The sequence below is a fragment of the Schistocerca cancellata genome, chromosome 9 (genome assembly GCF_023864275.1).
Source record: "Schistocerca cancellata isolate TAMUIC-IGC-003103 chromosome 9, iqSchCanc2.1, whole genome shotgun sequence".
Taxonomy (NCBI): domain Eukaryota; kingdom Metazoa; phylum Arthropoda; class Insecta; order Orthoptera; family Acrididae; genus Schistocerca; species Schistocerca cancellata.
This window is the reverse complement of record NC_064634.1, coordinates 507,363,405-507,388,226: the sequence shown is the minus strand read 5'-3', so window position 1 is coordinate 507,388,226 and position 24,822 is coordinate 507,363,405. Positions and strand designations below refer to the sequence as shown.

General features: G+C 39.3%; 1 protein-coding gene across 1 annotated transcript in view; it reads left to right on the top strand.

Annotated features, from left to right (window-relative positions):
* Positions 1-24,822, top strand: part of LOC126101534 (bifunctional heparan sulfate N-deacetylase/N-sulfotransferase) — a 102,652-nt gene that overhangs the window by 60,730 nt on the left and 17,100 nt on the right. The window contains exons 12-14 of the mRNA XM_049912175.1: positions 11,817-11,943; positions 14,790-14,941; positions 24,311-24,487. Coding sequence (XP_049768132.1) covers positions 11,817-11,943; positions 14,790-14,941; positions 24,311-24,487 — 456 coding nt within the window. The remainder of the gene's footprint in view (positions 1-11,816; positions 11,944-14,789; positions 14,942-24,310; positions 24,488-24,822) is intronic.

Below are 24,822 nucleotides of genomic sequence, written 5' to 3'. Positions count from 1 at the left end.
TTTGAAATTTCACAATATATCACAATTCACACAGGTATTGCTGCAGCCAGTGCAAGATTGTGCACTGTTTTTCAGCAAGTCTTATAACAGTTATTAGGCAACGTCCCCTCTCGTGTAATCTTCTAGATGACATTATCGTCACCGGATCCTCATGGCATGAAGAGCATGACAACCTTCAGAGTCTTTTCACTAAACTACAAGAGGCAGGCCTTAAGTGCAACATGCAGAAGTCAAAGTCTTTTCAGGCAGAAGTAGAATATGTTGGCCATCTTCTTTTGATGGACTGTGTCCATCTTAGGCAGTAGCATCTAGTGGCTATTGCCAGCCTTCCTAAGTCATGGAATTTGAAAGAACTCCAAGCATTTTTGGGAAGAATCCGTTACTATTCAAAATTTATTCCCAATGTGGCAGATGTCATTCATCCCATATGCAACTTGTGGGAGAAAGGTGTTCCTTTTGTTTTGTCGGTGGACTGTGACAAGGTGTTGACTCACATCAAGTTGTTGCTAATGTCTTCCCCATGTCTCAGTACCTGCTGGTTCTTGCCACAGATGGATCCCAGTAAGGAGTAGGTCAGTTTTGTCGCACAGAGAAGCTAATGGGTCAACCTCTGCCATATGTCTCAAAGATGTTGACAGCGGCTCAACGCAATTATTTGCAAATAGAAAAGGAAGCATTGGTGATCTTCGTCAGGGGTAAAACTGAAGTAGTCACCAAAAGCTCTGGATTTTATCCAAATTTGACGTGGCAAGTAAACCAAGAACTGTTTATGCAAGGACTCCGTCGCAAAAGACTTCGTAGTCATATTAGCATTGGTGATCATCTGTGTGGTGTGTGAGTGCCACATTTTCCTTTATGGAAACAAATTCCATCTCATCACAAACCATAAATCATTTGTGGCACTTTCCCCATTCTCAGCTTTGTGACTACAGTGATGGACTTTATTTTTGAATGCGTATCAGTACGAGATTCCTTACTGTCCCACTGCTTGTCATGCCAGGGCAGATGCACTGTCACACGTACCCATGGGTCCTGACCCAGAATTTGGCAAAATGGATGCTGCCAGAATGAGATTTTCACTCTGTAGCAGAGTGTGTGCTGATATGAAACTTCCTGGCAGATTAAAACTGTGTGCCGGATTGAGACCTTTGCTCTAACAACTGAGCTACCCAAGCACAACTCATGACCCATGGATGCTGTGCATTTCTGTATCAACGATGGTGTACGGCAGGATCCCAGTCACAGCCAAGTGTGCAGAGAAAGCCACTTGGTGAGATCCAGTGTTCCATCAGGTGTCTCATTTTGTACTGCAGGGTTGGCCCAAATGGCTACAATCTTTTCCTTCTTTGTAATCAGCTTGCGGTGGTTGATGGAACACTTCTCTTTAGTATGGATTCCAATGAAATCTGCAATGTCATTCTGACGGTCCTGTGGCCTTGAATTCTGACACTTCCCCACTGTGGGCACTGGGACATAGCCTGCATCAAAATGCTGGCAATGAATTTTGTCTACTGGCCCAGCACCGATTCAGTGATTGAGAAGCTTCGGTGTGCCGAGCTTCAGGCAGGCGCTTCAAAAACTTTTGCTCCGTGGCCCACGTCTGATCAGATGTGGGACTGCATACACATCAATTTTGCGGTCCCTTCTGTTGTTCCATCTGGTTAGTAATGGGGATGTACTTTCTAATTACCTGTATGTCGTGCACATTTACTCCACCTTGGCAGATACTAATGTGTGGGCTCTAATGAAATCGAAGGATTGCCACTGACAATAATGGTACACTGTTTGCCTCTGCGCTGTTCCATGATTTCTGCACCCAGAATGGTATTACTCACCTCACATCCACCCCATTCCGCACTCTATCAAATGGCAAGGTGAAACATACAGTGTGTGCATTTAAGACACATTTGACTCAAATGGCGATACAGCATTGCCTCCCTTCCTGAGCACCTACACAACCTCTGTGCTGAATGCCTGCAGCCCAGTGGAGGTTCTGCCCAGATGACAACCCTGGATGCTGCTAAACCTGCTCCATCCTGTGCCACAGCTTGTGGCGCAGCTGTGCCTTCAAAATACGCTGTGGGCAATCCAGCCAGTGGCCAGAATGGGTGCCAGCTATTGTTCACGAGTTGCATAACTGGCAAATATTCAGTGTGAATGTTGGTGAGGCATATTTCTCCCACACTTCGAATCAATTATGCCTTCAGAGGGGTAACGACCAGCCACAACTGCAATGGACACCATCGGAGACCCACCTGCTGATGTCGCCATCTCGCACAGGCTGGATATCACGGAGGTGTGCCGGTCGTAATGGTGTCGATAATGATGGCTGCCCAGACATTGGGCATTCATTGAGGCAAAGGGTGGACATTTCCTTGGCTTTGCTGCCTCTGTCTCTTGCCACTACATGGTCCACAGAGACCTCACATGTGAGATCATTGCACAGTTGGCACACCATCATCTAGGCCACTTCCGTTGGCACACCTTTTTGGCTGGAGACAGCTGGCCATCAATCCCTTTGAGGGTGACACCACTTCAGATGACACCATTGCCATGCAGCTGCATTTGCGCAACTGCTGTCACTGCTGTCAAAATTTGTTGTGACACCTGGGTGGATGTGGTGGCTGCCTCACCCATGCCAACCTTCCATCAGCAGTGATTTGGTCAGCATAGTTCTGTTTTGTGGTTTTGTTTACTGATGCCCTTGGCACCTGCTCTGTGGAAGTGAGAAGGGATGTGGTGGTGTGCCCGTGCAGTCTGGCATCGCAGTATTTGTATCCGGCACCAGTGGCAGCCAGGTGAAGCTCCTGTCACTGTTGTCCACTGCCAGTGCCTCGGCCAGGAAATACTAACACACTGTGACACTGCCAGTGGGCCCTTGTCCACTTACATCTTCTCTGCTGCATGCAAATATTCTCAAGTTGAACCAGCTTCGTGTCAGTGTACATTCAGTTGTCAGTGATACAACTCTGTCCTTAGACTGTTAACAATCATGTTAATATTTGTCTAACCTTTTCATTGTTTTGTGTGGTGTTATCAGTTGAAATAATTTTTGTGTGTGTAGTGGTTGTCAAGAGAGGGTAGGTACAGCAACTTTCACCATTTATACATCACTACCAGAGTCATTTGTATTGTGACATTTATTTTTTTGTCATTGTATTTTGATTTACTATCTTAAACTTATTGTTAATATTAACATTGAATTTTTTTTCCTGTGACTAGACAATCTGAAGACCATGTTCCAATTTCAGTTCTTCATTCTTTGTTCTTTTCTTTTCTTCCAGGATGCTTTCATCTGTTCACTGTGTTTCTTCTTTCTGTTTTCAGACCATTTAAAACCAGTCTTTGTAGTTACCCTACTTTGGAATCCTTTTTCCCAAATGGCTTCTCTGTTGCTTATATCTTTTGTTTTTATATTGTTTCTCTCTAAATCCTTTTTTACTTTGTTGACCCGGCTTGTTGTGGACTTCTTATCCCTCAAAAATTTGAACATATTATTAGTTAATCTACTGTCTTGCATTTGAAATAAATGTCCAAAAAACATTCTTATTTTTCTCATTACATTTGAAATATTTTCTATATTTTGGCATATTTCAGCATTACTTTGTAATTTCCCCCCTTCTGCTGTCCTTTGTGGTCATAATACTTACCTTATAATTTCCTTTCTGGCACTTCTAATTTATCTAAATTATATTTCAATGCTAGGCATTTGCTTGGACATAGGCATTCTGGCTTCATTACAGTGCTGTAACACCTTATTTTTGCATTTTTGGGCACACACTTTTTATTGTAGAGGTTGTTGATGATACCATTTGCTCTCCTCATTTTATGCAACCTTTTCTCTATTGCAGATTTTTACAAAACATTTTCTTGGATTATCTCCCACAGATATTTAAATTTTTTTACCCTCTATATTTTGGAGCACCCTTAACATTTGTTACAAATTTTGTTTTTCCTGCAGAAATCCTTAAGCCAGTCCTGGCTATTTCTTCCAGGACATTTATTTTTGTTATAGTGAATGCTACATTTTTTGAAAGTATCGCAAAATCATCTGCAAGTGCAAGACAAGTGATTTTTTTTTTTCTAACCTTATAGGTGAGATGTTGAGTTCAATAACTCTTTCATTCCAAATTCTCACCATTTTCTCTAACACATTATTAAAAGGAATTGGGGATAAGCTGTCACATTGTCATACATCTGTTTTTATTTTGAAAGGCTGTGAAATTTCACTCATAAATTTTACTTTTTAGACTATATCTGTATGTGTTTCATGGATTAGGTTTGCCAGTTTAGACCTTACACAAAACTCTTGAATTATTTTATCTGTAGTTTCTCTGCTAATGGAATCAATAGCATTTTCTGAAATTCACAAGCATAACTACAGTATCCTTTGAATTAAGTAACCTGTGGTGAATTACTGATTTGAGAGTAAATATTTGTTCGGAGCATGACCTTCCTCTCCTGAAACCACTTTGATATTCACCTAAAATACTGTCTAGTGTTGTTTTTATTCTGCTAAATAAAATGTCCGAACATACTTTGTACGCTATTGACAGTAAAGAGATTCCTCTGTAGTTGTTTACATCCTCTTTATTACCTTTTTTGTGAAGTGGATATATCAAGGCAATTTTCCTTTCCTTTGGGATTTTGTCGTTTTCCAGATTTCTTCAAAGAGTAAATTCAACTCCTTTGCTATATTTGACAAGGACCACTTCAGAAGTTCAGCTGTAATAGAATCTTCTCAACCAGCTTTGTTGTTTTAGAGGGTTGTAATTTCTTCTTCCATTTCTTCAATAGTTGGTAGTAAATCTCTGAAACTTTCATTAATATGTGACAACTCCAATTTACAACTTGGCTCAGGACAGTTCAGAAGCTGATGAAAATATCTTACTGGTATTTCGTAATTATCAGTATTGCTTAATCCAATTTTGCTTTTTTCAGTTTTGAATCGGACATTGGAGTTTGGTACCTCTTTAATTTGTTCTTAAAAGTTTGATAAAAGTCACAAGATTTATTTTTTACAAAATTTTTGTCTATTTCCAAAAGTTTCTACTTTTCAAAGTGTAGTGATCCTGCTTGTTCATTACTGCAGACAATGAAAACATTCTTGGGGATGCTACAACAAAAATTTTTACTTTTACATGACTTGCTATTAAAAACTATCAAAAGTGAAGGAAAAAAGTCTAAGAGTAGTGTCCAATTCCAAAGAGTAAACATTCTGTCAACAGTGCCCAATCCAAACATGCAGTGATTCCCACACAGCCCCCTCCCCACCCCAATAGAGCAGAGCTCGTGGAATGTATGGGTATTTGTGTTGCACACATCAGCCGGTCCTGGTGCAAACTACTGGCTTTTCTGGCATTTCTTCTGGGTCTGCTTGCCGTGTTGAGTGTTTCATTTGCTCCACGTGCTCTCCTCCTTCTGTCTGTTCTGCAATTGCGAGTGTAGTTTCCCCTTGCTTTTCATTGTCTGATGCCAATATACATTCCAGCTTCACCCACTCTAGGGACACTGTCTATTGTTTGCCATTACATTGTATCTGAATCATATGTTTGCCATGTGTTATGACTCTGTATGGCTCTGCACATGGTGGTGGCAGAGAAGGACCTACTGCATCTGTCCTCAGCATTACGTGTGAGCATGTGCCGAGTTCCCAGTGCATAAAAAACTTTTGTTCACCATGTCATGTTGCTGATGGCAGTTGGAGTTTTGAAATGTGGCTTTGTACTCGTTGCAGAAAGTATGGCAGATTACGGTATGTCTGCTCTGATGGTGTCAAACAAAATTCTGACAGCAGGCGTAGGGTCTACCCGTTCACCATCTCTGCTGTTGACACTCATATATCTTGTTTATGTATGGTGCCGAGTACTAGTGGCAGTGCAGAGGTCCACTTGTCTTCGTGACGCAGGATAGCTGCTTTCAATGTCATCTGCCAGTGTTCCATCATCCCATTATGTGCTGGATGGTAGCTGGTTGTATGATGATGGCAGGACCTACAAACTTTGCCAGCTCTAGGAACAGTGTTGATTCGAAGTGTCACCCCTTGTCTGTGGTAATGTGTGATGGATAGCCAAAACTTGCTATCCACGATGCTAAGAAAATTTTTGCTGCTGTCTCCATCAAGACGCGAGTGACGGGTACTGCCTCTACCCGTCAACTATAACAGTCAGTTGCTAACAGCAATTATTGGCACCCTTCTGACTCTGGCATCAGTCCTACAATACCCAAGTGAACATGGGAGAAGCGGTCTGTTGTTTCCAGGAACTCTCCCACTTTCTTGTTGACGTGCATGCTCACTTTGCGTCATTGACATGCTGCACATGATTTTGCCCACCTGCAGCAATCCTTATTTATGCCGGGCCATACGAACTGCTCTGTCAGCAGCCTAATGCTTGTGTTTGCACTAGGATGAGCTAAACCACAAATTCCATAAAAAACAGCTTTGCATCATTGTTCTGGTATGATAAGTCTGGGTTTGTCTTGTGACTTATCACACAAGATATTTCCCTTAGCCCCTGCTGGCTGTATCTGTTTAAATTGCAGTCCTGTCAATTCATGATGTAAGTATTCTTTTAGCAGTTAGCCGAGCATTGGTGTCCTGTGCTGTGGTCAGATGCCTGTATTCTGCCATGTAGGAGATGGCTCTGACCCATGAAAAAAAATCAGCCACCACATTTTTGGCCCCATTTATGTGCCTAATATCTGCACTGAACTGCCCAATACGAGTAAATTCAAGTTGCCAAAATTGTATTGGGGATAGTCGTCCTTACGTGTGCTGAAGGCAAAAGTTACAGGTTTGTGATCCATGTATATGAAGAATGGTCCGGCTCCAGTGCACGGGCAAAAGTGCCGCACTGCTTGATATGCAGCTAATAGATCGCGATAAAAAGTGCTCCATTTGACTTGGGATGCTGTGAGCTTGTGGGAGAAAAAATTCAAGGGCTGCCAACAATCATCAACATATTGATGAAGGGCGGCACCAATTGCCTGCTGGCTGGTGTCTATGACTACTGCTAAAGGTGTGTCATGTACAGGTTGGGCTAACAAAATTGCCTTCTGCAAGCTAGCTTTTACCTGGTTGAAAGCTCACTGCATCTCCGCTATCCAGTGCAGTGGCAGCTCACCTGCAGCATGTTCATCTGCTAGAGCTGCTGTCAGTGGTGCTTGTATCTCAGATGTTCCTGGTAGGTGCTACCGGTAGAAATTTATGACTACTCGGAATCTTCTTAGCTGAAGAAAGTATGTCGGGTGGGGGTGTCCTTTACAATTTCAATCTCGTCTTCCAAAGGTCGGATGCCAGATGCCGAAATGAAGTAGCTGAGGAAATTTACCTGCATCTGATCCAGAGTACACTTTGCTTCATTGACCACTATGCCATAGTTCTGTATTTGGTCAAAGACTGCTTTGAAGTGTTCTTTATACTCTGTAGTCATTCTGGAAAATATCAAGATGTCGTCCAGGTATGCAAGTCAAAAATTCAGCTGTCTAAGGACTTTGTCCACAAAACATTGCTATGTCTGTGCAGCACTTCTTAACCGGAAGGGCATTTATAAAAACTCGAACAATCCAAATGGAGTTACCACAGCACTCTTCAGCTTTCTTGCAATCGATTATGCTGAATATTGTGGATCCCTCTAGTACGTTTGTGAAGTCTTTAATATTTGGAACCAGATATCAGTCTGCGACTGTTCGTTTGTTCAGGGCCCAGTATTCCCCACAGGACCTCCAAATGCCATCTTTCTTCTTTACTAGATGTAGTGGGGACACCTACAGGCTATCTGACCTGCAGATGACACCGGTTTGTTGCACATTTTTGAACCCCGCCTTTGCTGCTGCAAAACAATTGGGAGCTAGTCGTCTCAGCCATTGTGAGACTCATTGCCCTGGTGTGGTCTTAACGTGGCGTACTGGCAACACTGCATTTACATGTTCTCGACTACCCTAGGTGCTCACAGCGCTTCAGCCCAGAGATCCTGTGATGACCTCACTGTTCATTTTTATCTGTGCTGCATTGAGGTTCATGTCTATCTGCTGTTAACAAATAAAATCTGCTCCCAGGACAGGCTCTGAGACATCTGACAGCATGAAATTCTGCATGAATTTTTCCTAAATCTGAGATCCAGTTCTATTTTGTGATGTACATATATTGCTATGGGCAAACTGTTTGCAGCCATGAGCTGAGTAGGTTTGGCTGGATGTTCTTTTTTCTGTGCATACTTTTAATGTCCTAACATCAGAGCCTGAATTGACGAGATAGTAGTGATTCACCTTAACATCTCTCACATACAATCTGCATGACAATGTTAGTAGACTGGGTTGGTTACTCACTAGGGGTTCTGTTAAGTCACTGACTGTCGTAGTATGGTGCTTTTGTTGAGCTCTGTGGTGTGCAGCACCTATTGGCAACTGCTGGTGCCATTTGGATATAAACTGAACACGGAGAAGGACACTTACTGGCTTGCTCCCTAAAACACCGATGATAACAACATGTCGAATCTTTCCTCTTCTTAAAATATTGCTGATTTTTACATCCACTGTCTTGTTGGTGTATACCCTCTGTATCTTCTACCAGTGCCACTACCTGTTTCTGCAATGCTTCTATCTGCTCTTTCAAGTGTTTGTACTGCCTATTAACATCTGTGTGTCACTCTTTTCATATAGCCACAGTCTCTTACATGTTGCTTTCCTCATGCAGTTTAATTGCACTCAGTGCGTTTGTCTTGTCTAACATTACGTACACTTTGTCTGCAACCAGAGTTATCGTGTTGGTGTCAGTACTGCTGTAGGTAACAACAGCTGCTTGCACCATAACTGGCAACTGTGCTATCCACACGTAACGTAGCATGGCATCTGATAACTCCTCTTCACTGATGATATTTCATAAATGTTGGCAGAATTCTGCTAGTGTTCTGTTGCCTATCTGCTTTCTGTGCAATAATTGCTCCACTGACTTACACAACCAATCAATTAGCATTTTCCTTAGCTGTGTATACTGTTGTTTTTGGTAGTGGTTTCAATATGACACCTGTGACCGTAGCAGCAGCTCTAGTGTCAAAACTGGTTACAGCTAGGTCTAACATTGCCGCCCATAATTCTGGTTTGTCATTTAAGAACCACGGAGTTTGCCTTCTAGGCCTGACTTGCAACTCTTATTTGTCAGCATGTCTGTGTATTGAATCTTTGTCTTTTCTCAGTGATTGTGGACATGTCTCTTCTCTAGCTTGCATTTCTGTTGCATCTTCAAGATCCTTAATCTGCTTGTGCAAGTTCTCTGGTACCTTTAACAGATGCAATGGGCCTTGAGCTCAATCGAGTCTTGATACAATGTTGTCGGATTCAGCTAAACTGATGGCTGTCCGACCTTTGCTTAACGTGATTCAGAAGAATGAAGACCTTCAGTTGAGCAACAATAACTTTATTGCGAGCGCGTATCTGACAACGCCCGGCATGCATGGACCGATCGGAGCTATAAAATTTGCTTCCGGCCTACACAGAGGATCCTTAATCCTTGGAAACTTCCATAGCTAGAAGAGAAAACAGTACTCGTCCACACAAGTCAGGAGGCATGGAACTACTCATTAACTCCAAAAAACAAGGAATAATAATAAGAAACAGAACGTATATAAAAGCTAGAAAACACAGCGCCTCTAGAGGCTGGGCGCGGAACTACACAAACGTCGCGTAAAGTAATTACGACCACACACCACTGCACTGACACACGCGCACAGCATACACACACACCGGCGAGCTTGAATTAGCGCGCGGCAGCGTCGCTACAATGTCATATGACTCTGTGTGGTCTTTGTTGCCTGTGACTTTTTCTGCATTTTCGGGGTCACAAGGATGTAGTGATCCTGCTTGTTGATCATTTAACAGTGAAAACCCTCTTGTAGATGCTACAATGAAAGTTTTTAATTTTGCATAACTTACTATTAAAACTGTTGAAACTGAACCAAACCAGTCTAAGAGTAGTGTCCAGTTCCAAAGAGTAAACATGTCGTCAACAGCATCCATTTCAGACATGTAAAATACACTATGTGTGATCTATTCTTTGTGCAGTGATTCCCACAAGAAGCTCATTTTGGATATTTCTTGCTGGTTGCCATGTTTAGCAACATTAATTTTTTCTTGATAGTTTTTAATTGATTCTTTTGTTATAGTAAGTCTACCTGTATTAATTTTTATTAACCTTTGTGACTTTCTTTGTTCTTTAGTTGGTAGGAGCTTGGCTTTAATTTTAGAGAAATCAAATTCACCATTCCTTATTACTTTCACATTCACAGCTCACATTGTACTTTTTTGCGAAATAGCCAAATGATCTAACTGAAACTCTCCTAACACTGGGTTGAAAGATGCTTAAGTTTTAGCTTTCCTTGGGAGTTTTCTAAAAAAGACTGAGTTTCATTGCAAGTGAGAGCTTTGACAGAAACTGATTAGCCTCATACCATTTGCATTGTGGAATTTTAGATATTTCAGTTTCTAAAGGATCCCAGAATTCCTCTTTTTTGTGGATTTTTCCTGTTGCCTTCATTTATTGGTGCATGGCAATTAACAAGGGTGTATATCTTGTTTTTGCATTTAACTAATAAGAAAGACATTCTCTCTGAGGTGGACTTAAATTCTGTTGCATTTCCTATTATACTTTGATGAACATAGAAAGCTGTGCCCAATGATGGCATCTGATTCATGATTTTGATTGCTGGTTTGCCTTTGAAGATTCTGTAGTTACAAGTATCTACTGCATTTGCTATTAGAAATCATGTTTCTTGAACTGCTAAAATTTGAGTTTTGTTTTTCTCTAAAAGTATTACTAGTTCATTTTCTTTACCAATGTTGATTAGAGAATTTACATTTTAAGTGCCTAGAAAGAATTTCATTTTGAATTTTATTTTAGAAGGATTCCAAGGTTTCTTTGATTCAACCTTCTGATTGCAGTTGTTGGGACTCCCCAGAACCCCTGGTCCCAGTGCACTGTGTGATGCAGTGGTGGATTTCTCTCTCAAGTTACCACGTGGGGTAAAGCATTCATTTTGCTGACTTTCCATGCTGCAGTTGAAATTGTATTACATACAACATAGGGAACTGAATTCCCAGATAAGATATTAGTTCGAAATTTGATATTTTATTCATGGTCACTCCACTAGGCTCTTCCATTCTCTCCACCATAGGGAATTAAATAAAACTTCCTCTTATGTCTTCAAGACCTTTGGCCAGGTTTCATCTGTAACCCTAGGCAGGGACCCTCACAGCGTACTACCATCTGTAGCCAGTTGGACCCAGGTTTTTTAACAAGTTGTTACTCCTCCCATTCTGTCCTTGCATATTTTATTATTTACCACCCTTAATTGCCTCTCCTCATCCAAACCAATCTCCTAAACTTGTGTGTAAAATGAACAATTTTCTTTTACAGTTTTCCATTTTGTGTGCTAGATGGGTTACTGGTCACATTTCTGTGCAGGCTAGAGAAACGCATGTGTGTAACACAAATTTCTTTTGACTTTTATCATTTTGTTGGCCTCCCTCTTATGCATCATTACAGAGTTCAAGTCCTTAAACATATTTACTTAATACCGTATTCCAACCATCCAATAGTAAATATATAAAAAGCACCCTAATCAGCTGTTTGCAGTGAAGTAATAGCACACACTCAAAAATAACTGGCAAGAAGTAACTGGTGAAACTGAAAGCTTAAGTAACCACTCATGTTTTCAGTGCTTATTCATTCTGGCGTAAAGTGAGAGTATGTTTTCTCAGTAATGCTATTTTCCATTGTTGTTATTTGTGTAACTTTTGTAACTTGAAAATTACTTTTTCAGGTACATGAACTTCTTTCCTGTCCCGAAGAATGGCACTGCAAAGTACTTATTTGAAAAAAGTGCCACTTACTTTGATGGTGATCTTGTACCAAGAAGAGCAAGTGCTCTGCTTCCTCATGCTAAGCTTGTAAGTGTTTCTGTTTCTGTGCATAATATAGCCACTTAAATTTTTTTTTCTAGTGAGACATACACAATGAAAATAATGCTTTTAAATAATTAATTCCTTTTACATCACTGTCTACGAAAGAAAATGTTTTCATAAAACTGAACCATGTAGCCACACTGGTAAATCTCTGGTGTCTGATCAGAATTCAATAAATATAGTAACATTTATGAAAACTGCAACAGCAGTAGGAACACATGTGATTGAAATGAGCATAAATCCTAATTTAACTGCTCAGCAATACAGAAATCATTATGATTACCAATTTGTGCATGATAACATAAACTTTGAGAGTCTAGTATGCTGCAATCAGAGCTTCTGAACATTGTGGCATAGATTTGGAGGGTAAAGATGTATTCATCTGGAAAGTCCCACTGTAAGGTTTGTATTTGAGTCAATAATGTCTTGACACTGATTGTTGGAGGATCATGATAAGAAAGTCTTCAACAAATTGTATCCAGACCTGTTCAGTGTGTGATATGTTAGGTGGACAGATCTATAGCATAAGGTGTTTTCCAGAGGACATTGGACTGTGGTTTGTCTGAAGCAGGAGCAGTACCGAGGCTCAAAAAATTTCTGTGGTGTAGCGCTTGTTGGAATTTAAATTGTATGTTACGTCCAATGGTGGCTAAATCATCACACTGGGCACTTTTTTGATATGCTGCTTAATAATGGATTGTGATTACCATGTTAGCATGAAACATGCTGTAAAAACTGTTGAAACGATTAATGTCATTAAGTACATTATATTCTAATCCCAGTGTGTTTTGATTCTCATCAGGGAAAATAAATGGAGTTAATGAATGATAATATTGCAAATAATCCTGCAAATATTTCTACAATTAAAGGTCACACTTGCAGTGCTTTTAATTGTGGCTTGTCCAGGCCATTAAGACACACAAGAAACCACCTAATGAAAGAAGGGCCTGATTGTTTTGGATGTGCAATTGCGTTTCTAAGTCTGATGATGATCAAATACCTCACAGGCCAGGCTAATTTAAGCATGTAGTTTTTGTGTGGTTTTGCTTCAAGTGAATGCTAAGCTGTTGCTCCCTCAGGTTGTGAGTCATTTCTTCCCCAGTGCCTTTATACGTGTATGTAATTATCTTGTTTATAGGATGTTAAACTATAAAATTTCTTCCTTCCTTCTTGAAGCTAATACTGCCAACTTAGGAAAAGCAAATCCCTTAACTGTGGAAGAGTAAATTTTTCTGTGTTTTCAAACTATGGAAAAGGTTGAGGCATGATACTCTGACTAAAGACCATTTGCTTATATGTTATAGATGGTCTACATAGCATATCATGAGGTACTTTTTTATCAGCTGTTAGGAATCTGATTCTTGCATCTACAGCAGCATGGAAGCACAGTCTTCATAATGTGAAAGCATATGTATATTAAGGGAACCAAAGCTGTGGGTTTGAAAAATATTCTTTAAATATCAGAGGAAACAGCTTCTGCAGCTGTCAGCTTTCACCAGTACATACCCATGGAGAAACAGCCAGTTATATGGTACTTAATGTTGTTACATACAAAATTCCAACGTTTTTATTAGCTTGGAAAGTTGTAAGCATAAGTTGTAATTCCGTGTACAAATTGAACATGATGCATGGCAGAATCTAATTGTATAGTATTAAATGAGTAATCATTGAGTGTTTGTTAACAAGCAGTGCATTATTAATCTGAATTTTTAATTTTAGTCCTTATTTATTTTTGCCTATATTTTTTAATTTAATTGACATGCATAAAAAAAATATTACTTAAAGATTATGCAGTATATGAAAAGTCCATAGGAAGAGTGAAATAAAATGCACTATCCTACTGAGGGGCCACAGCTCTTTACAAAAAGGTGACATAGATAAATGCATTAATATGTCAATAAATGGAACCAATCATTTGAAGTCCTCTTTTTAGATTGTCATCTATCTGCATCTTATCTTTGGAAACCATCAATAACCTCCAGTCTCTGCTTCCTCTCATCCATCACAGCAATTCTTTTAAAATTTATCAGATGTTGATGATGTCTATCATCATGTCCTTATTCAAGATTATAGGAGAAAGATTATCCTGTTCAGCTTTCAGTATACATCATATGATGTTTCTGATCTTAAATACTGTATTTCACTTGTCTGTAAAATGCTTTAGATTGTAAAATACTTCAGACTGTTTATCTTTCATCAAATAATTAGCCTAAACATTTACATTAATTTCTTGTCACTTGGAAGAAAAGGTAACCTGAAACAGGTGTCTTTAATTCTGTTACTGTCCAATGTCATTATACCTTGTCAATTGCTTTACTGTGCGAAGATTGATGTGATGATCTAGTTGATTTCTGTCTGCCTGCCAAATTTTCTTTATTATTTTGCAACACATGTTTCATGCAAGAATCATATTTCTTGTGTTGGCCTCCCTTGCTCACAAAACAGATGGTAATTTTTTTTTACTAGTTTTGCATCTTGCTGTATCTTGTGTGATTCCAACTATTTAAAAATATTAACTGAATCATTTTTGGTAAATCGTACCATTAATTCCTTGGATTAGGAAACAGCGAATGTAATGTGTGTGTTAGTAATTGTTTTGTCTCTATGTTTATGTCCTGAGGATACAATGGTCACTTTGTGACTTGATTTGTGAGTAGAAAGAAACTCTGTGTGAAAAGAGAGCTGAAGTTTGATGTCTCAGTGAAAATTATTCATTTTTCATTTCCAAAATTGTCAAAGCACTAATTCACAACAGGTATATGTAATGTGTGTCTGTGTGTGAGTGTGCACGTGTAGGAGTTTAAAAAAAAATTGTGTTTGTTTTTGTGAAGGTTACAATTCTCATATCTCCAGCAAAGAGGGCTTACAGCTGGTATCAACACACTCGAGCTCACAGAGATCCAGTGGCACTCAACTACTCATTCCATCAGGTCATCACAGCTAGTGATACGGCACCCAAGCCACTACGAGAGCTTCGCAACAGGTAAAGTGTTTATTACAGTTGTTAGCTTTAGTTTATTTTAATTCCTGGCCTCTCGCTTTGATGTTTATGTTGCTGTGCTTCTCACAACAATTGTTAACGTGTGCTTCTATCACTAATGTCCTCATCATTAGGTATGTTAAATCTTGTCCTCCAACATGTGCCAAGATACGTAGTGTGAAAGTGAACAGCTGCCAAAAGCAGAAGTATAAATGATTCCCAATACGTGGAATTACCAAAACAGACATCAATGTATCTTTCAAGGGAGGAGAGTGGAATTTTGAATAAGCAGCAAAGATATATCACCAGAGGCAGATCAAGCACTGTAGTTATGGTACTACAAATTGTGACTCTCTGTTACTAAAATTTTACTGATACATAATCATTATTATGCAGGAATATATAGGGATACCATACAAATTTATAAATATGAGATAAACTTCAGCAGGAAAGAAGCAGGTTTCAAATTAGATAAGTTGATATTAAATAAAGCAGACAGCAATAACTAAACTGCTCAACAGTTTGGCTTGACTTTGAGATCTCTGACAGGATTTAAATTATATAAGTGAGGTGGCTTTTACTTAGATATGGATAAGAACTTCACCTGTTCTTCTTCTAGTGCTCACAAATGTGTTGGTTGAACATCTGGTGAAAGGATTGAGAGAATTTACAGTACATATTGATTGAATAGCCTGATTTGTATATCTAGACTTAGTTCCTTCAATGCTAGGCAGCATATTGGGCAACAACCTTCCTCCAGCAAACTTGGCTGCCAGGGTGTTAGCTTCCTCCCACTTCATGTCTATGCATAGAAGACGCTTTGTAAAAAATCATTCCCAATGTTATGAGCTCTTCCTTTGCTTCTGTTTCCATCCTTTGGTTTCCACAACAGTTCCAATTTGGGGATTTTTCTGTCTTTAAAGCACAGAAGATGCCCTGCAGACTTCAGTCTTCTTCCAGCAATGATTTTGTGCAGGCTTATTCTCAGCACTTCATAATTTGAAACATGATCACAAAAATTGATATTCAGTGTCCTGCTCGAGCATTATCAGCGAAAAACAGTGAGCTTATGTGCTGATTTTGGTCATTTGATATTATGTGCTTATTTTTGCTTCAAGTATCAGTGGTGGAAAACACTGAGCAAATGTGCTGATATTGCTGACATTTTCCAAGTCTCATATGCATATACTGTATGCTCATCGATAGGATGACAGAGGAGTACCGCAACTTGAGTCTAGATACAGATTTCTGAAAATATTAGGGAGATGGTGAGGAATTACAAATATAAGTGAGAGGTGAGGAATTTCCCATAGGCTTACAATATTCCACAGTGATTATTGATGTGACATGTCAAAAACATTTTAAAAATTAATGAAGTTTAATTGCACTGAATTTTATGCATTGTTCTATTATGTTTCACAGAAAAAGTATTTGTTTGGAGAAGGATCTTATAATTCAGAAGCTTGTCTGTTCTTCTCATAGTCAATAATCTGCTGCTTCTTGTATCCATTTTAGAAGAACAAGGCAAAAGACTTCACTTGGCACCAAGATAAACATGATACCTCTTCAGTTTGTACATTCCGTTAGGTTTCCTTTCTTTGGTGGTTTAACAATGATGCCTCACCTCCAATATTCCTGAACTTGCCTTGTTTGGCAATAGGTATTGAATAGTTTCGTACAGTGATGAATTAGGTCCAGACTTTCATTTTTCAGAATTTCCACTGAGGTTTCATCCAAACCAGCTGCTTTACTGCTTTTAAATGTTGTGATTGTTGCACACATCTTGACTTATGTGATATCACCTTTCTTTACCATTACCTACAGTACTTTTGAAGTTGCAGGCATGAAGTAGGTTGAGCTGTTTTGAGATTTCTTTAAAGTACTCAACTCATCAGGCAGGCCGGCTGGAGTGGCCGTGCGGTTCTAGGCACTGCAGTCTGGAACCGAGCGACCGCTACGGTCGCAGGTTCGAATCCTGCCTCGGGCATGGATGTGTGTGATGTCCTTAGGTTAGTTAGGTTTAATTAGTTCTAAGTTCTAGGTGACTGTTGACCTCAGAAGTTAAGTCGCATAGTGCTCAGAGCCATTTGAACCATGTTTTTTTCATCAGGCAGCTTGTTCAGCTTTTATGATCAGAAGTTTACCATTTTCATCCTTTATGGGGCCATTTGAAATACTATAGGCACCAGGAAGTTCTCAAATTATAAGATATAATGTCCTGATGTCATTTCGAGATGAAGTATTTTATGCCGTTATTTGAACTTGACTTTCAAGTCCACTCAGACTGAGAAATAGTCTGTACTTACATGTGCAGCATGATAGGTTCATGTGTCTCACAAAGATGACTTCCACTGGCTGTTCATACAAACATTGTAAATGAAATTTATTATGCTTGTATAAATAGCCAGTGGAAGTCATCTTTGTCAGAGTGGATCTGAAACTCAAGTTCAAATAACAGAGTGCCAACAATCTAAGCAACTATTTGACATGGGAAAGTTTAAAGATAAGGAAGTAAAAAATTCATTTGTGTCAGCCTGAAAAACTGATTCCAAGCACTTCAGTATCTGCTTGATGAGGCTGAAATGCAATGGTTTAAATTGAAGAGTGATGTTAGTACATGTGCGGAGGAGACATTTGGATGATGGAGAGGAACACAGAAAAAGCAATGGATTTGAGAATGGACTTCGCATCTGACAGATTAAAGAAAGATGTCAAAGCAACAGTATGAGCAAACTAAAGATTAAGAAGAGCTTCAAATAGCTAGATGAAAATATGCAGAGTTAGACAGCTAAGTCAAAAGCAGTTACAGAGCCAACAAAAAAGAATGGTTTGAACAGAAAGCAGAAAGCCACACAATGCTGCCTGTCAAAATAACATCAGGGCATTATACTGTATTATTCAACAACTTACTGTTGCCTATAGTATTTCAAATGGACCCATAAAGGATGAAAACGGCAGATTTCTGATCATAAAATCTCAACAAGCTGCCTGATGGGTTGAGTAGTTCACCAGGTCTTGTTATGTTTCATTTTATGTAAAAAGCTGGGTTGACATGCTAAGTCTTTCCTAACCCAAATTTCTACATTACTTTTCCATAACTCTCCCCATTTCGTAAACCTTACCAGTCTTTTTCCTTAATCCCTTTTTCCCTCCCTTTCAACTTGTCTGCCAGAAGGAGGAGTGACTGGCTCTGAAAACTTGCACACTTCCTTAACTTTTATGTGTGTTCTCCTGCTACAGCTTGATGAGTAATTATTTATCCAATTACATTTTCAAATATATCTGTCAGTCACGTCAAAGAAGGAAAACTGGGGGAATTTTAGTACAGTGGTAGGAGGGAGTGTATGAACAACATACAAAAAATCCTCACCTGTGGGGTGTGAGCATGGCGTTGGGGCTTTTAAAGGTCACTTTTTTATGTTTCTTTTGAACAACTCAAAAACGACAGCTTCTGGTGGAAATGTTTTCCAGTACAAAAATTAAACTACAGTGGAACCTCACTTAACTAGCACCTCATATAGCACACAATTCACAAAAAAAAAAAAAGACTTGCTTAAAGAGTATAATGATAGGCCGAAATTTAGTGTGACGTCACCAGCCGTTCATGCGTGGTGGGGGAAACATTCAACAATATGAACACCTTTCTTTCACTGTCGGCAGCAGCATATGAACAATGCCTTTGGTACATACTGCAGTCTGGGTTTAGTGCTATTTCTGCTACCATCTTAGTGAAGCTTGTGTTCACCCAGTGTTTTTTTTTTTTTTTTTTTTTTTTTTTTCTGTGTGCAAATTTAAATAACCTTCATAGAAATGTTCTGGAAGATAAAGTCACAAGAGGACAACCATAACAGAAAGAAAATGATCTTCGAAATGAAACATAAAATCACTGTAAAACACGAACATGTTGCGAGCAGTGCTGATTTAGCATACACATACAATCACTATACATCAACTATTTGCACTATCCTCTAGAACAAGGACAAGATTAAGGAGATAGATGTTTCAAAGGAAGTGACTAGAGTACCTAAACAATGGTTTCGAATTCTGCACAAAGTCAAAAGGTTGCTCCTTATATGTATAAATGAAAAATAATTTATGAGGCAACACTATTAACCAGAACATCATTTGTGAGAAGGCGAGATTGATTTTTGCTGAAGATGCCAGGATCATCAGCAGCTGAAGAAATGTTTAAGGTAAGCTGTGGGTGGTTTGAGAGGTTTAAGAGAACTGGCATCCACAATGTTGTGAGGCATGGCAAAGCAGCCAGCTTTAACTCAAAGACAGCAGAGAACGTCATCACCAACTTCAAGATTCTCGTAGATTCTGAGGGTTATCTGCCACAATAGGTTTATAATTGTGTCGAGATGGGTCTGTTCTGGAAAAAGATGTCAAATTGCACATTTATAACAGCAGAGGACAATGCGTTGCATGGTCAGAAGCCAATGAAAGATTGCCACACATTGCTAATCTGTGCCCAGTACAAGCGGTGATTTGAAAATTAAACCACTGCTTGTTTACCATTCAGAAACTCCATGAGACTTCAAGAAGTCTAAAGTGCAGAATAGCAGATTAAATATGATGAGAAGGTCTGATAACAAGGCTTGGATGACGTGATCTTTTTGTGATTGGATCAATGAAGTGTTTGGTCCTTCGTTGAAAATATGCTTGCCTGAGATGAATCTGCCTCTCCATATCTTGCTTGTTATGGAAAAATCTTCAGGTCTACAAGACCGCCTCCTTGAAGAATTTCAGTTCATCAGGATCCAGTTTCTGCCTCCCAACACCATTCTGTTACTCCAGCCTATGTACCAGTGGATTATTTCTAACTTTAAGAAGCTCTACGCCAAAGCACTCGTTGAGCATTGCTTTGAGTTGACTGAAGCTATGAATCTCACTCTCAGAGAGTTTTGGAAATATCACTTCAACATTGTTGCTTGCATCAAGATGGTCAAAAAGGTGTGAGAAGGGTTACTAAGAGAGCCCTCACTTCTGCTTGGAAGAAGCTTTGGCTGGAGTGCATTTTCAAATGCATTTCAGTCAGTACCTGTGGAGGCTGTAGTCAACGAGATTGTGTCTATGGCCAAGGGCATAGGACTAGAAGTGGATAACAATGATATCAATGAGCTTGTGGAAGATCACAGTCATGAAATGACCATGGAAGAACTTATGGAGTTGCAGTTTGTTTCACAGCAGGAAGTTGTGAATAGGAGTTCAGAGGAGGAGGAGGAGGAGGAGGAGGAGGAGGAGGCAGCGGCAGTAACAGCAAAGCAGCAATCTTCTGTCACGATAAGAGGAATTCTGAAATCATGGGAATCATTTGCATTGTACATTGATCACCACCCCAATAACACAGTGATTATGTTCGCTACAAATTTATTTGACGATAATGCTGTGTCACATTTTTGCCAATTGTTGAAGCATCAGCAGAAACAAATGACTATAAATAGCTTCATAGTAAAAAGGAATTAGTTATGTGTCATGAATAATAAAGTACATAATACTGCATGTATAATTTTCTTTGAATAAATGGCGTGAATAAGAGAAAACTTTTAGTACTTTTTCTGCATGGAACAAATTATGGTATTTTACATTAATTTATATAGAATATATGTGCGGATGGATATGTGTGTGTGTGTGTGCGAGTGTATACCTGTCCCTTTTTCCACCTAAGGTAAGTCTTTCCGCTCCTGCAATTGGAATGACTCCTTACCCTCTCCCTTAAAACCCACATCCTTTCGTTTTTCCCTCTCCTTCCCTCTTTCCTCATGAAGCAACCTTGGGTTGCGAATGCTTGAAATTTGTGTGTGTTTGTGTGTTTTTTATTGTTTATATTGTCTCTATCAACATACCAATGCTTTCGTTTGGTAAGTTACAGCTTCTTTGTTTTTAGATATATTTTTCCCATATGGAATGTTTCCCTCTATTAAATAAGCAAAGGAGTTGAAGACATGGTTTCAGTGATGTCGAAGACTGTCAATTAATTTGGCTCAATCTTGATAGCATCCTGCAGTGCAAGGGACATGGGTAATGCAAGGAAAAAGTGAGGACACATTGATTTCTTTAATGTAATTCACACCGGTTAAGTTCTTTGCTTTTCCCATACCCCCAGAGGAAATGTGAGAGTACTTCAACCTGAGAATATGTGATTCCCAAAATGGTACTTGTTCCAAGACCATGTGGACCGAATCTTTGATGATAAATTCAAAAGCTGAAAAAGAGTGGCAGACAGACTCAGGATGTCCTTCCTTCCGGCAAGCCTTGCACTATGCTCGCCTGTTGGGGCAGTCTTCTCTGACACGTGTTTGAAAACAGTGGGTGCGATGGAGACGAGCATTGGTCTGGAGGCTGGGACTTCTTTCCTTGTTTATGAGATAGAGCCAGAGTGCAGCTGTGTTTGTGCTCTACTGCTGCCACATTTGCCACATCAGCAGAGTTGGAACCCTCTCCCGTGTCTTTTGTGACGGCCGCTCCTCATCTCAGAATTCTAATTGGTGGCCTGTGGCTATGTCTGTCCTCCAAAGTAGGGTCCTCATATTGAAGAGCCTTCTGATGAACCTCTGTATCTGGAGCTGCCCAAATGACTGTGTCCCTAATCATCTCCTCTGCATACAATTCCTTATATACTGTGTTTACAAAATGACATTTCCTGCCGAGTCCCTGCAGTTTAACAATCCATGTGTGGTATGTCTGGCTAAGCTGTTTACATGTTTATGACATCGATAAAATTCCACACGGGATCCAATGACATGGCTGTTATGGTGAAAGTAGGTAATTAATAGAGCATACCTTTCATAAAAGGTCAAGTTTGCTGGTTTGTGAGAGGGGTCAGTTTGCTCAAAAACTGGCATGTACTGGGTGAGATCAATGACAGGACTAGCAATTATACTATGTCTGGACACAAACTTACTGCACTGTCATAGCAGGAGAAGAGGTGATACTCCTAAGTGGCGCATCCCGGGTGGCAGATGGGGGCGTGGGGAGGGGGGGGGGGGGGGGAGTCCTAACCAGCTTACTGGTGGACTTGAGTGAAATAAAATAGCTCTTGTGGACCAAACATACCCTATGTGGTTAACAGCCATTTTTGTAAATTGGAGCTTGCTCCAGCTAAGGTTAATTACCTTTGAAAGTCAAATATGGAATGGTCTTTAAGGAAAAAATACCACCATCCTGCCCAAAAAGGCAGGTAAAGACTACATTGGATTCAGTGGGTAGCCAACTAGGCAGCCAAATGCATACTGACACACAAAAAGAAGATTCAATATAAGCAAATAAATTATATAGCAACACATAACATAAACTCAAGAATTTCACAGAGGAATTAAACAAACAATAACTTTTAATAGCAGGGCTCCAAGAAATGAGAAACATGATATAGGACCCATTCAAATCTCGACACAGATATTTGTAATGGGAAACTAGGACAGAAGGTTATGAAGCAATGTTCCCAATTTGGAACAGGATTTATAGTGAACATAAAAATAATAGATTCAGTAACTAATTTTCATGCAATATCACTAAGAATTGCAACTCTGACTTGTAAAATAATGAATAAAACCTACAAATTATAAATGCTCATGTCCCTACAAATGAAAAAAAAAATTTCTGACAAAAACAAAGGATGAAGTAGATATATTTTGGGACCTTCTCGAACAAACTGTGAACAGAATAAATAAAAGGAAAGTAAAAATCTTATTGGGAGACTTCAGTGACCAGCAGGGAAAAGAAGGAAAATATAAAGATATAATTGGAAAACGGAGTTCACATAACTTCCCAAACAAGAATGCCCAAAGACTTGCAGAATTCTGCAGAGAACACAACCTTATTTCTAAATCAACATACTTCAGGTGGAAGCCAAGTAAACTTGAAACATGGAAACACTTGAGGAAGGGTGAATGGCAGCTAAATCATGTCTGTATAAACAAAAATTTTCATAAGAGAATATACAGTGTTAAAGTATTGAGAGGAGTAGACACAGGCTCAGACGACGACTTAATCAAAATTAAAATCAAATTCACTCAATTGAAGAAAAAGAATGAAAAAGCTAATAAAGCAAAGAGGAGGTATGACCTACACCACCTAATTAAAAATGACAAATACCAGCAAATAATACAAGCCATTAAAATAACAGATAACCTATTCCTCAGTCTCACAAGTCAGGTTATCCTGCAGCATGATTTGTTGGGTTGGGCAGCTTTGCTGATGATGATTCAGTCTGTTCCAGTGTGAACTGGTAGGCTGTTGTTGCGTCATCAGAAAGGCAGTGGATGATAAAGGCACCTTTTTTTCTAAAATTTAACTAATAAAAATTTGTCTCATTTTAGGCCTCGGTACTTGATAATAGTGTCTCAGCTGTATAGAATGCTCCTGGAAGAATAACTCACTGATAGTGGCATAGTTTGACTGTGGTAGAAAGTGATTTCTTGTTACAAATATTCCAAATGATTGTGTAGGCCTTAAAAAGTTTTTCTGTATGAGATTTTTTGCTTTATTTGACATTGTTAGTCTTCCCAGTAATTTCACTAAGTGTTGGGTAGTGAACCTGAGTGATGTTGTCATATTCAGTGATACTATGTAATCAACAGAGATAGGAATTCTTTATGGATTCTTTTATTTTTTGTTCCCATATTTATGCCAAGTATTCTTTCAGCAATATTGTCATGGGCTTATTTAGTACCAGATTGAAGGGGAGTCTTAGATAACACGCCCCCTTGCCTTAAGCCCATTTTTCTAACAATGATTTAGAAATTTTGCCCATGAATCTTATTTTAGAAATAGTGTTTCTTGAAGTCTGTTTGGCTAAATTAGTTGTTTTGTTATCTGTGACATATTCATGCAGTGCTGTAAACAGAGTGTCACTGTCAGTCAAGCCATAGGGTTTTCTAGAATCCACAAATGAGGCCACTGTGCAAATTGACCAGCAGATCTGTTCTGCTCAAAGTCAGCCCTGTCAAAAGGCTGTCAGGTATTCACCTGCCTTACATTATGTCTATTGCCTTAATATGGTAAGAAAGGCATGAGACAATACTTTTGTCTGAAGAGAAATGTCTCAGTAATTTTCCGGGACCATCTTGTCACTCTTATATATTTTACAGTGTTGTCCATCAGTCACGAATTTTCCTCCAATCTCCAGTATTTCAGCAATTACACCATCTTCCCCTGGTGATTTCTTTGGTCTGAATTATAATTAAGTAAAATGTATTTCCTTGGTTACTTTGCATGGCCCAGACATTCTTCCTAGTCAGTCTGTGAACTATTGCTCGTATAATCTAATGTAACCGAATGCAATGTTCTCAGTCTGTATTTCAGTTGTGAATGATCTGTTTAACTCAGAAATATATACATCTTAAGAAGAGATATGTTTGTTTTTTGCAGGTGTCTGAATCCTGGAAAATATGCACAGCACCTAGAGAGGTGGCTGACGTACTATCTCCCAAACCAGCTGCATATAATTGACGGTGATCAGCTACGATCAGATCCAGTAGAAACGATGAATGACTTACAACGTTTCTTGAAAATACAGCCAGCATTTAACTATTCCCAGCACTTGAGGTAATTTTGGTCATACAATTATCATAATCTTTATGTAGAAATTCAATAATGAAAAAAATGTAACAATATTATGAAAAGGATACCGTATTTACTCGAATCTAAGCCGCACTTTTTTTCCAGTTTTCGTAATCCAAAAAACCGCCTGTGGCTTAGAATCAAGTGCAAAGCAAGCGGAAGTTATGAAAAATATTGGAACGTGCCGCCACAACTAACTTCTGCCGTCGAATATATGTAGCGCTACGCAGACATGCTTTGTAGGCACAAAGATAAATACTGGCGCCAAAACCTCTGCGTCAGTAAATAAATTTTTTTAAAAAAAGTGGAAGACGAGGTTT